General features: G+C 51.4%; 1 protein-coding gene across 2 annotated transcripts in view; it reads right to left on the bottom strand.

Annotated features, from left to right (window-relative positions):
• Positions 1-12,550, bottom strand: part of LOC140399030 (UDP-N-acetylhexosamine pyrophosphorylase-like protein 1) — a 29,650-nt gene extending 17,100 nt beyond the window's left edge. For both annotated transcript variants that reach the window (XM_072488090.1, XM_072488092.1), the window contains exons 1-4: positions 12,240-12,550; positions 8,679-8,883; positions 5,887-6,062; positions 196-368 (exon numbers count right to left, since the gene is read on the bottom strand). In XM_072488090.1, the coding sequence (XP_072344191.1) occupies positions 196-368; positions 5,887-6,062; positions 8,679-8,883; positions 12,240-12,513 (828 nt within the window). In that variant the 5' untranslated portion in view covers positions 12,514-12,550. The remainder of the gene's footprint in view (positions 1-195; positions 369-5,886; positions 6,063-8,678; positions 8,884-12,239) is intronic.
• Between the last annotated feature and the right edge of the window lie 1,048 nt (positions 12,551-13,598).

Raw genomic sequence — 13,598 nt, 5'->3', positions numbered from 1 at the left:
AGGATGAGGCCAGGGCAGAGCAGGGCCTGAAATGATTGGGAAGGGTCAGCTATTGCTTGTGAACCTGAGCTGCCAATGCTCTACCCACTGGTGGATATCTAAAGGGGCCTCACACTCTTGGTCTCACAGCAACACAAAGCTCTACCATTTGCACTGGCTCCCTCAGCACTGGAGAGTTAAATCTGGCCAGCTGACCTTGGCCCCACAGTCTGCTCCCTTCTCCACACAGAAGCCGATGAAGGCTGGGTCTGCCATCTTCACAAGGATGTTGTCCACACAGTACACATGGACAAATCGAATCCCTCGACGGTCCATATCCTCCAGAATCTTGTTGTTAGTCAGAGCTCGATATAAGCCACCATTTCCGTCTGTCAAGCAAGCACAGGACACACTCAGCAACCGGCCATGCCCCGGCCCAGCTTCCAGCAATTGACCCAGCGGCCCCCGGCCAGCGACCCACATCCCGGCCTCGGCAAGCGACCCGGCCCTCAGCAATATACTCATCCATGAATCCTGGTCTGTTACCATTTAGAAAATACTAGTTTATCTTGCTGATATTCATAAGAACATAACAAATAGGAGCAGAAGTATTTATCTCTTAAATGATAAGAGATTAGAAAGTGCAGATGTACAAAGGGACCTGGGGTGTCCATGTCAGTCAGTCACCTAACATGCAGAAGTTGCAATCAATCAGGAAGGCCAATGGTATGTTAGCCTTTATTACAAGTGGATCTGAATACAGGAGAAGTCTTGCTTCAATTGTACTCCAGAACTTTATAAATCTTTGGAATCTCTACCCAGAGGGCTGTGCAAGCTCAGTCATTGAGCAGGTTTGAAGCAGAGATTGATAGATTTCTAAATACCAGAGACAGAAAGGGATATGGGGATGGTGTGAGGAGAAAGGCATTGAAGTGGATCATCAGCTATGACCGCATGAATGATGGAGTGGGCTCGATGGGCTGAATAGTCTACTCCTGCTCCAATGTTCCTACGATGCAATTCATCCTTCAAACCTGCTCTGCTATTCAATGAAATCTTGACTGACCATCTACTGCAACATCACTTTCCTGCAATATTCCCGTATCCCTTGATGTTTTTAATATGTATCATAGAATCACAGAATCCCTACAGTGGAGGCCATTCGGCCCATCGAGTCTGCATCAGCCCTCCAAAAGAGCACCCTACCTAGGCCCCACGCCCCCCCTAACCCCACTAAGAGGCAATTTAGCATGGCCAATCTACCTAACCAGCACATCTTAGGACTGTGGGAGGAAACCGGAGCACCCGGAGGAAACCCACGCAGACACAGGGAGAATGTGAAGGTCAGAATCGAAACCGAGTCCCTGGCACTATGAGACAGCAGTGCTAACCACCTTGCGACAGCAGTGCTAACCACTGTGCCACCATGCTGCCCTAAATGTAGCAATCTATGGATCTCAGTTTTTAACATATTCTGTGTCTGAGCTTCCACAGCCTCTGGGGCAGAGAATTCCAAAGATTCACAATTCCTCCTATTCTCACTTCAGATGATTGCACAATAAAGCAGGTGAACACGAGGGACCTGGAACGATGGTACAAGAGGGAGGGCATTAGATTCCTGGGAGATTTGGACTGGTTCTGGAGATGGTGCCTATACAGACCAGACAGGTTGTTTCTATAGAGTCAGGACCACACTGGTGATTTGCTCATGCTATTGGGGAGCACTGCCAAGTGCCCCAGTCCTATTGGACTTCAGCCTTGAGAGATAGTTGATGCATTATTTTAATTTTCCAAAACCCCCTAGTTTCTGGGACGGTCCAATTAGATTGAAAGTGAGCAAATGTAACTCCATTATTCAAACAGGAAGATAGAAAGCAGGAACCTACAGGCCGATTAGTTTAACATCTGTCTTTGGGAAAATGTTAGAAGCTAATAAGAAGTTTTGGCAGGGCATTTGAATAAGTTCAAGGTAATCAGGCAGAGTCAATGTGGTTTTGTGAAAGGGAAATAATGTTTAACCAACTTCGAGAGTTCCTTAAGGAAGTAACATGTGCTGTGGGTAAAGGTGAACCGGTGGATGTACTGTACTTAGATTTCCAGAAAGCATTTGATAAGGTGCCACATCAAAGGTTATGATGGAAAATAAAATATGTTATACGGGATAACATATCAGCATGGAAAGAAGATTGGCTAGTGAACAGGAAACAGAGTAGGCATAAATGGGTCTTTTTCTAGCTTGGCAAGGTGCAACGAGTGGCATGCCACAGGGATCAGTGCTGGGACCTCAACTGTTTACAACTTGTATAAATGATTTGGATGAAGGGATGGATGCGAAATTTGCCGATGACAAAAATAGGTAGGAAAGTAAGTTGTGAAGAGGCTATAAGGAGGCTATAAAGGGACATTGACAGGTTAGGCGAGTGGGCAAAGATCTGGCAAATGGAGTATAATGTGGAAAAATATGAAGTTGTCCATTTTGGCAGGAAGAATTTTAAAAAAAAAATCATATTATCTAAATGGTGAGAGATTTCAGAGCTCTGAGATGCAGAGGGATCTGGGTGTCCTAACTCATGAATCACTAAAAGCTGGTATGCAGGTACAACAAGTGATTAGGAAAGCTAATAGAATGTTATTGTTTACTGCAAGGGGAAATAAATACAAAAGTAGGGAGGTTGTGCTTCTGTTGTACAGGCATTGGTGAGACCACATTTGGGGTATTGTGTACAGTATTGGTCTCCTTATTGAAGGAAAAATGTTCAGTGTGTTAGAAGCAGTTCAGAGGTTTACTTGACTAATACCAGGAATGGCGGGTTGTCTTATGGAAAGGTTGGAGAGGTCAGGTTTGTTTCCACTGGAGTTCAAAAGAGTTAAGAAATTACTTGGCTGAAACATTCAAGATTATGATATATTTGCCTTTATTAGCCAAGGCATAGAGTTAAGAGCAAGGAGGTTATGCTGGTAACATGTATAAAAAGTTGGTTAGGCCACAACTACTTTATTGTGTGCAGTTCTGGAATCCACATTATAGGAGGGATGTGGTAGCACTTGAAAGGGTGCAGAAGAGATTTACCAGGATGTTGTCTGGGCTGGAGAGTTTTAGCTATGAAGACAAATTGGATAGACTGGGGTTGTTTTCCTTGGGGGGGGGGGGGGAGAAGATTGAGATGTATAAAATTATGAGGGGTATAGATGAAGTGGACAGGAAAAAAACTTGGTAGAGGGATCAATGACCAGGGGTATAGATTTAAGGTAAAGGGACAGGAGGTTTAGAGGGCTGAGAGGAAAAACATTTTCAGCCAGAGGGTGGTGGGAGTCTGGAACTCATTGCCTTATTTAGAGGTGCGATGCCAAGGCATACAAGGCTATGGGCCAAGTGCTGGGAAATGGGATTAGAATGGTTAGGTAGTTGTTTTTGACCGGCACAGATGTGATGGGCCTTTTCTGTGTAGACCTCAATGACTCTAAATGGCGCAGATTAGAGGTGTTGAATAAACTCCTCCTGCTCCTTGTTCATATGGTTCAAATTAACTTGGCTATGGTGTGGGCACCAGGATGTATTATCAGAGAGGATTAGCAAGATCTATGGAACAAGGGCAATATAATAACTATGGGAGACTTCAATCTACATATAGACTGTTAATCTACTGAGCACTAGAGCTGTGGAGGAGTCCCTGGGACATGGACAATGTGGTTTTCTGGGATAGTATTTTGCAGAACCAACTAGGAAGGAGCTATTTTAGATCTAGTATGTGCAATGGAAAAGGGCTAATTAGCAAACCAAGGGACTAGTGAGAATGTGAAGTTATTAGTATAAGAATAGTATTGAAGAAATGATGGGACTGAAGGTTGATAAATCCCCAGGACCCGATAATCTACATCTCAGAGAGTTGAAAGAGTTGGCTGTGGATAGATAAATGCATCTTCCAAAATTCCATAGGTTCTGGAATGGTGACTGCAGATTGGAAGGTGGCAAATGTCACCCCACCATTTAGGAAGGGAAGGAGAGAAAAAACAGGGAACTACAGACCCATTAACCTAGCATCTGTAGTAGGGCAAATGCGAGAATCTATTCTAATGGCTGCGATAACTCGACCTTTGGAAAATAATGTGATTGGCAAGAGTCAACATGGATTTATGGAAGGGAAACTATGTTTGACAAAGCTGTTGGAGTTTTCTTTCAGGATGTTACCAGCAGAATTGATAAGGGGAAACCAGTGGAAGTGATGTATTTGAATTTTCAGAAGGCTTTCGATAAGGTCTCACACAAAGTTAGCAAACAAAATTAGAACGCCTGGGATTGAGGATTTGATTCCGGACAGAAACAGAGATTCGGAATAAATGGGTCCTTCTCGGGTTGGCGGGATGAGGTATCACAAGGATCAGTACTTGGGCTCCAGCAGTTCACAATATATATCAATGATTTGGATGTGGGGGCCAAATGTAATATTTCCAATTTTGCAGATGAAAGAAAGCTAGATGGGAATGTGAGGGTAATGCAAAGAGGCTTCAAGGGGATTTGGACAGGCTTAGTGAGCGGCTAAGGACATGGCAGATGGAACATGTGGATAAGTGTGAGGTTACCACTTTGGCAGGAGGAACTGAGGTGCAGAGTATTTCTTAGATGGTGAGCGATTTGGGAAGTGTTGATAATAATCTTTATTGTCACAAATCCCCATTAGGATTACATTAACACTGCAATGAAGTTACTGTGAAAAGCCTCAGTCGCCACACTGAGGGAGAATTCAGAATGTTGTCATGTGAGAGTGCCTTTAAGAACTGGATGTTTAAGCAATGTACCTTTAAGAAAACAGTGATGTAAGAGTGGGTGGAGCTCAGCTCAGGTCAGCCATTTTGCAGGTTTTTGGTTGCAGTTTAAAAAGCAGTGTGGGTGTCTGTGTGATTCCAGAGAGCTGCAAGTTTTGCAGTTTAGTTTTGCAGTTGGAGAAAGCAGGTTGTGTGTGTCCAGAGAGCTGCAGGAAAAAAAACAAGGTGCTGGAGCTGAAATCAACCAAGCTAATATAACCCTGCCATTCTACAGAAAATATATATATCCTTTAACCTGTTGTGATACTGTTTAAAGGTGTTAAGTCTCTTGGAAGTTTGAAGGAGCATTTTGAGGAATTATTTACTGTTATAATATTTTCTGAGTTATCTTTGAAGTAAGGGGTGTTAAGAGATCCAATGTTTATTTAAGATATTAAGTTGAGCTCATGGAATAAACAGTGTTTAGTGTTTAAAAACCCACATGTCCATAATTGTAATCCCACACCTAGGGAAAAAAAGCCATGTGCTAGGAAAAGCAACAAATACATTAAAGGGAGAGGTTGGTTGAACTCCATGATACATTTCATTTCATTTTGGGGTTCTGAAAACGCCTCGCCCATAACAGCCTCGCCCATAACAATGTCCAATTCACCTAACAGCACATCTTTCAGGACTTGTGGGACGAAACCGGAGCACCCGGAGGAAACCCACGCAGACACGTCGAGAATGTGCAGACTCCGCACAGACAGTTACCCAAGTCGGGAATCAAACCTGGGACCCTGGTGCTGTGAAGCAACTGTGCTAACCACTGTGCTACCATGCAAAGGCACTGGGTGGCCTTGTCCTTTAAAATGTGAACATTAAAATGTGGTGGAACAAAAGGAGCATAAAATGTGCAATGGAGGAGGGATAGCAGACATGGCTGCAGTCAAGGCAGCATAATTGGTTTGAGTACTCTGGTGATGAATGGAGGAGGAGAGGGGAAGATCAGTGGCAGCTCACACTGCTGATCCTCATACTGAGCTGAACACACAGCCTGGGGATCGGTTGTCCTCGGATCCAGCCCCTGGCTCAGACCGGAATGGGTAAGGTAATGGGAGAAGGGGACAGAAAGTGTGATTGTTTTTTAAAAACTGCATCAACCTGGAGCCATGGCAATCTTCCCTTTCTGTTCCAGAATGATCTTCCCATTGAAATCAACAGCGGGTAGCATCTGCTGTTCAAACATGACGACATTGGACTTGACCAGACCAAAGTAGTTGTGCAGAGTGAAGAATTTCTGTGTGGGTTCCAACGTGAATTCACTGGTCATGATGTACCTAGAGGGGGCAAAGAAAAGACACTGAGACTTCAGGTGGCGACCATGGTGTAAGTGGTCGCACATTTGGCACTCCCACTCGAGGTGGTTTTGTTGGTCCATTTCCCCGATTAACGGGCGGATGTTTTGAAGGAAAAAGGTGCAGGAGAGGAAGACTATACTTCACCGCTGAACAGATTCGTGGATCAGAAGTGGTTTTAGAAGAAAGGAGATGCAAGAGCAAGAAACTCTTTCTGCGACACAGGGAACGATGGCAGAGAGCAAGGGGTCGGCCTGATCAGCCCAATGGTTGATGGAGCAGCTGGTGGACTTTTTGAATGAAAGGTTCAACGAGAAGGGAAGCTCTGGAGGACAAGGTGAAGACGGGCAGGGATTGACCGTGTAGAGCGGAGGTTGGAGACCCAAAGTCGGGCAATCCAGGTGAAGCAGGCGGTGGGGGAGCACGAGGAGCAGTTTACTTTGTTGGCGGCCAAAATCGGGATGTTGAGGGATACCCAGAAGCGGCTCAAGGAGGAAATGGAGGATCTGGAGAACCGCTCCTGGAGGCAGAATTTGAGGATTGTGGGTTTGCCAGAGGACATCGAGGGTGCGGACGCTGGCTCTTTTGTAGCCAAGATGCTGGAGAAGCTGTTGGGGAAGGGGGCCTTCGACCAGCCCCTGGAGGTTGATCGGGCGCTGAGGAGGAAGCCGCAGGAGGAACAAACGGCCGAGGGCGATGGTGGTGAGGTCACACCGATTCCTCGATAAGGGAAGATCCTTCATTTTCCTCTACCAGCCCCTCCCAATCTCGAACAGCTGCCCCCAATTAAAGAATGCCAGGGTGTGAGGAAAATCCTCAAGATCCTTGAGGTGAGCGAGGGAGACGAGGAGATGTACCGGGGAGGGTAATGAGCGATGGGTATACCAGGACCTGGGTGTGGAACTGGCCAGGAGGAGAGTGGGTTTCAATCAAGTTATGTCTGCCCTCTTTAAGAAGGGGGTGAAGTTCGGGATGTTGTACCCAGCCTGCCTCTGAGTGAACCACAATGCCCGGAGTATTACTTTGGTACACCGGAGGAGGTGATGGAGTTTGCTAGTGACAATGGACTGGCACAAGGAGGACATTGAACTTTGGTGGAAGTGTCTGGGGATGTTGGTTCTCTTTGCCCCCCCTTGCTGGGGAGTTTTTATTTCTACTGTGTTTTTATGTTTATTATGTTTTTGTTTCTCCGGGGGGGGGGGGGGGGGGTCGGAGAACCTTTTTTCACTCAGGGATGGTTCTTCTTTTTTTGTGGGGGTCTCTGGTGAGATGCTGGATGGTCGTGTGCTGGGTGAGTGCACCTTTTTTTCTGTGTGCTATTGCCTCAGGAGGGCTGAAATTATGGAGGTAGCAGTCGCTATGGATGCGGAGAAGGCCTTTGACCGGGTAGAATTGGACTACTTGTGGGAGGTGCTGGGCGGATTGGGTTCGGGCAAGGGTTTGTGGATTGGGTCCGGTTGTTGTACTGGGCGCCGGCAGCGAGTGTACGAACGAACCGGGTGAGTTTGGGGTATTTTAGGTTGCAGCGTGGGACGAATCAGGGATGCCCACTCTCCCTGCTGCTTTTTGCCTTGGAGATAGAATCATTGGCAATGGCGCTTAACGCCATAGAGGTCAAGGGATTGGCAGGGGATAGTGCGGGGGAGAGCATAGGGTCTCTCTGTATGCAGACAACTTATTACTTTATATATCGAATCCACTGGAAGATATTGAGGGGATCAAGGGCATATTAGAGGAGGGGATGTTGAGGGGGGGCGGGCTGGCCCTGCCAGGTTTGCTGGGCAGCAAATATAACCATGGTTAGGAAATGGGTAGTTGGGGAGGGGTTGGTGTGGGAGCTTATGGAGGCAGCCTCTTGTAAGGACTCGATCTTAGGGGCACTGTTGACAGCGCCTCTGCCGCTTTCGCCGGTCGGGTACTCCACAAGTCCGGTGGTGGTGGCAGCCCCGAGGGTGTGGGGACAGTGGCGGCAGCACCCGAGGCTGGAGGGGGCCTCGGTTTGGGCACCGATCTGCGGGAATCATGTTCGCTCCAGATGGGCTAGACGCGGGATTCCGGGGGATGGTGGTGGCAGGTGGGGATCTACTCATTGGGGGCAGCTGTTCGAGATTGGGAGGGGCTGGTAGAGGAAAATGAGCTGTCCAGCAGGAATGGGTTCCGGTACTTGCATGTGAGGGCCTAGAGATAGATCTTGCTGGAATGGAGGGACGGGGCTGTCGAAACCAGGGTGTGGGTGAGCGACCTCGCGGAATTCCTCAGGTTGGCAAAGATCAAGTTCACCTTGAGAGGGACTGTGGAGGGGATTGCCCGGAGATGGAAACCGTTTATCGACTACTTCAAGAATAGTTAAGAAGTCAGTAAAAAGGGCTTTTCTCATTTGCGATTTTATTTGCCAAACACTTTAAATCTGTGCCCTCTTGCTCTTGATCCTTGTACAAGCGGGGCCAGTTCTTATACAAGTTTAACATAACTTCCTTGCTCTTGTACTCTATGCCCTTATTAAGAAAGCCTAGGGTACTCTATGTTTTATTAGCTGTGCTGTCCTGTCACCTTGCTGTACTGGCAGTAAGATACACACATGGTATAGTTGATACTCACCAAGGAACTGTGCATTTCTTGCCGAGTTTTTGTTCAGCCAGCTGCTGAACTTTACAAATCCGTTCTGCCTGGATCTGGTAAAGTGTTTTCGCACTCGGCAGCCCAACATCATACATCCCCTTTGGATACTGCACACCCAGCCTGGTACCCTGCCCGCCAGCCAAAAGCAGAACAGCCACATGATTTTCGGAGATCTCATGGAAACCTAGAAGAGAAGGATAAAAACTGAACCTGCAGCTAAAGCAGACACGCAAACAATCAGCTGGGTACCCCATGATAGTGACCTGTACTCAAACATGGTATCTAGCAGTGTTATACAGCTGTCCCCACCAGTACTGTACCCCAGTGTTATACAAGGCAGACAAGTCCCAACCAGTACTGTATCCCAGTGTTATAGTGACAGACCCGTCCCCACCAGTACTGTATCCCAGTGTTATACAGTGACAGACCCGTCCCCACCAGTACTGTATCCCAGTGTTATACAGTGACAGACCCGTCCCCACCAGTACTGTATCCCAGTGTTTTACAGGGACAGACCTGTCCCCACTAGCACTGTGCCCCAGTGTTAATAGTCTCAGACCCATCCCCACCAGTACTGTACCCGTGTTATAGTGATAGACCTGTCCCCACCAGTACTATACCCCAGTGTTATAGTGACAGACACATCCCCGCCAGTACTGTACCCGTGTTATAGTGATAGACCTGTCCCCACCAGTACTATACCCCAGTGTTATAGTGACAGACACATCCCTGCCAGTACTGTACCCGTGCTATAGTGACATACCTGTGATTTTTTTTAAAGATGTATTGTATTTTAGGTATTTGGTGCAGTGGGGGTTAAAAGCCTGGGTTAGTGTGTGTGAGACTGCAGCAGATAGAAGAGCAGTGTGATTGGAAAGGTGAACAAAACAGCTTCTGAAGACATACAGCCAGAGTTTCTGCATGGGTCTGACAGGAATCAGATCTTTTCTTCAAAGCAGTGTCAAGAGATCTCTCTTTCTCAAAGAACATCTCTGTAAACAGAGTATTCCTGAATGTCATTGGTATTTAATAGTGGATTGAGCGCCGAGATGGGTTTTTTTTTCTTGATGTTTGAGTAGGAAAAACATAGCAGTTAAGGGTATTGTATTCACTGTATTGTGTACTTTTGTTTAAGCGGTAATTTTAAGTTATTTTCTGATGTGATGTTGAAGATATTTTAATGATATTTCAGTAATAAAGTTTGTTTTAATCTCTCACATCCCTACCTCTTTGTGAAATCACTCCTGGAGCGAGGTATCCTTTCCTCACAGACTTACAGAATATTGGGGTTTCTGTCCAGTCTCCTAGTTACTAAGGCAGCACAGTAGCTTCACAGCTCCAGGGTCCCAGGTTCGATTCCCGCCTTGGGTCACTGTCTGTGCGGAGTCTGCACGTTCTCCCCGTGTGTGCGTGGGTTTCCTCCCACAGACCAAAGATATGCAGGTTAGGTGGATTGGCCATGATAAATTGCCCTTGGTGTCCAAAAATGGTTAAGTGGGGTACGAGCATAGGGTGGAGGTGTGGGCTTAGGTAGGGTGCTCTTTCCAAGGCCTCGATGGGCCAAATGGCCTACTTCTGCACTGTAAATTCTATGATTCTGATGGGGTCTAGTCTAGGATTGTAATAAAACCATTGTAAAAAACCATCGCCACCAGAACTGTACCCCAGTGTTATACAGAAAAAGACCTATCCCCATCAGCACTGCACCCCAGTGACAGAACTGTGTTCTTTGGAAGGGTCAGTGCAGACTCGATGGACCGAATGGCACCCTTCTGCATTGTAAGGATTCAATGAAATGGCCGAGCAAGCACTCAGTTTCATCCAACTGCTAATTCACCCGGCATCGACCCAAGTGGGCGTCACAGTAGCACAGTGGGTAGCACTGTTGTTCACAGCTCCAGGGTCCCAGGTTCGATTCCCGATTTGGGTTACCGTCTGTGTGGAGTCTGCACGTTCTCAGTGTCTGCGTGGGTTTCCTCCGGGTGTTCCGGTTTCCTCCCGGAAGTCCCAAAAGACGTGCTGTTAGGTATTTTGGACGTGCTGATTTCTCCCTCTTGTGTACCCAAACAGGTGGCGGAATGTGGGGAAAGTTTCACAGTAACTTCATTGCAGTGTTAATGTAAGCCTACTTGTGACAATAAAGATTTTTTTTTAAAAACACAGGAAACGACCAGTCCTCCTTACTAACATCTGGGGGTCTTGTTCCAAAACTGGGAGAGCGGTCTCTCAGAACGTGGGCTGGGGTCACTCCTGATCCAGGCAGTAGTGTGTGTCGGGTTTGTGCTGAATGCTCAGCATTGTGAGGCTCAGCAGTAGCCAAATTGTGGGTGAACATTCTGGAAAGAGAAACCAGCCTCAAACCGCCTGTGAGAGGATCTGTGTGCTGGAATGGTGCAGCTTCCTGTTGATTCTCCCAGTCACAAGACGAGCACAAGTGAACTCCTGTTTCAATGAGGCCCTGTTAACCAGGGGCAGAGCACAAATTTCCCCCCCAGCCCTCACTGCTGCCCCCCCGCTCGCTCCCTCAATCCCCCTCCCCCAACTCCCTCCCTCATCCCGCTCTCTCCCCTCCCCTTGCTCCCTCCCCTCCCACACCCTGCTCCCTCCTCCCCTCCCACACCCCGCTCCCTCCTCCCCTCCCCCACCCCGCTCCCTCCTCCCCTCCCCCACCCCGCTCCCTCCTCCCCTCCCCCACCCCGCTCCCTCCTCCCCTCCCCCACCCCGCTCCCTCCTCCCCTCCCCCACCCCGCTCCCTCCTCCCCTCCCTCACCCCGCTCCCTCCTCCCCTCCCTCACCCCGCTCCCTCCCCTCCCGCCTCCCTCCCCTCTCTCACCCCGCTCCCTCCCCTCTCTCACCCCGCTCCCTCCCCTCCCGGACCCAGCTCCCTCCCCTCCCGGACCCAGCTCCCTCCCCTCCCTCACCCCGCTCCCTCCCCTCCCTCACCCCGCTCCCTCCCCTCCCTCACCCCGCTCCCCTCCCTCACCCCGCTCCCTCCCCTCCCTCACCCCGCTCCCTCCCCTCCCTCACCCCGCTCCCTCCCCTCCCTCACCCCGCTCCCTCCCCTCCCTCACCCCGCTCCCTCCCCTCCCCCATCCCCTCCCTCCCCTCCCCCCCTCCCTCCCCTCCCTCACCCCACTCCCTCCCCTCCCTCACCCCGCTCCCTCCTCTCCCTCACCCCGCTCCCTCCTCTCCCCCATCCCCTCCCTCCCCTCCCTCAACCCACTCCCTCCCCTCCCTCAACCCACTCCCTCCCCTCCCTCACCCCACTCCCTCCCCTCCCTCACCCCGCTCCCTCCCCCATCCCCTCCCTCGCCCCGCTCCCTCCCCCATCCCCTCCCTCGCCCCGCTCCCTCCCCTCCCTCACCCCGCTCCCTCCCCTCCCTCACCCCGCTCCCTCCCCTCCCTCACCCCGCTCCCTCCCCTCCCTCACCCCGCTCCCTCCCCTCCCTCACCCCGCTCCCTCCCCTCCCTCACCCCGCTCCCTCCCCTCCCTCACCCCGCTCCCTCCCCTCCCTCACCCCGCTCCCTCCCCTCCCTCACCCCGCTCCCTCCAGCTCCTCAGGCTCTCAGTGTCGGTGCGGATGGAGCTGCCGGTCGCCTCCCCGGGAAGCGGCTCCATCAGCCGGTCTCTGGGTTTGGTGTGTCGCTGCCGGGCCCGGGCCGCCTCCTCGCAGTGAGCCCGCAGCTCCCCCGGTTCCAGCCGCTCCAGCCCGGCCGCCAGGAGCCGCCGCTCCTCCGCCGACAGCTGCTCCCAGAATCGCAGAACCTCGGGCTGACCGGCCTCAGCCAGGAGCTGCGGGAGAGCCCGAGGCATCGCGGCCCGGGATAGACAGAGGGAGAGGGGGGCGGGGCCGGGAGAGCGGGGCGGGGCCGGGAGAGGGGGGCGTGGCCGGGAGAGCGGGGCGGGGCCGGGAGAGGGAGGCGGGGCCGGCAGAGGGAGGCAGGGCCGTGAGAGCGGGGCGGGGCCGGGAGAGGGAGGCGGGGCCGGCAGAGGGTGGCGGGGCCGGGGGAGGGAGGCGGGGCCGGGTGAGGGAGGCGGGGCATGGAGGAGGGGTCGAGGCATGGAGGAGGGGCGGGGCCGGGAGAGGGGCTGCGGCCGGGAGAGGGGGGGCGGGACCGGGAGAGGGAGGCGGGGCCGGGAGAGGGAGGTGGGGCCGGGGGAGGGGGGCGGGGCCAGGAGAGGGAGGCAGGGCCGGGAGGAGGGGGCGGAGCCGGGAGAGGGAGGCAGGGCCGGGAAAGGGAGGCGGGAGAGGGGGCGGGGCAGGCCAGGAGAGGGGGTAGGGCCAGGGGTGGGCGGGAGCAGGGGTGGGGCGCGGCGGGGCCGGGAGAGGTGCGGTGATGGGGCGGGGCGGTGGGAGGAGTTGGGATGGTGGCAGGGGCGGGGGCAGATGGCGGGCAGTGGGCAGGGCGAAGGGGTGGGCTGAGGCAGGGGGCGGGGTCGAGGCATGGCCGGGAAATGGGCGGGCCGTGGGCGGTGTTCTAGTGGGCGGGGACTGTTTCGTGTCATGCAATTTTAGTACGAAGTCTTACAACGCCAGGTTAAAGTCCAACAGGTTTGTTTCGATGTCACTAGCTTTCGGAGCGCTGCTCCTTCCTCAGGTGAATGAAGAGGTATGTTCCAGAAACATATATATAGACAGATTCAAAGATGCCAGACAATGCTCGGAATGCGAGCATTAGCAGGTGATTAAATCTTTACAGATCCAGAGATGGGGTAACCCCAGGTTAAAGAGGTGTGAATTGTACCAAGCCAGGACAGTTGGTAGGATTTCGCAGGCCAGATGGGGGGATGAATGTAATGCGACATGAATCCCAGGTCCTGGTTGAGGCCGCACTCATGTGTGCGGAACTTGGCTATAAGTTTCTGCTCGGCGATTCTGTGTTGTCGCGGGTCCTGAA

This window comes from Scyliorhinus torazame, chromosome 22 (genome assembly GCF_047496885.1).
Source record: "Scyliorhinus torazame isolate Kashiwa2021f chromosome 22, sScyTor2.1, whole genome shotgun sequence".
Lineage (NCBI taxonomy): Eukaryota > Metazoa > Chordata > Chondrichthyes > Carcharhiniformes > Scyliorhinidae > Scyliorhinus > Scyliorhinus torazame.
Note: the sequence above shows the minus strand (reverse complement) of the source record. Positions and strands in the feature narration are given on the sequence as shown.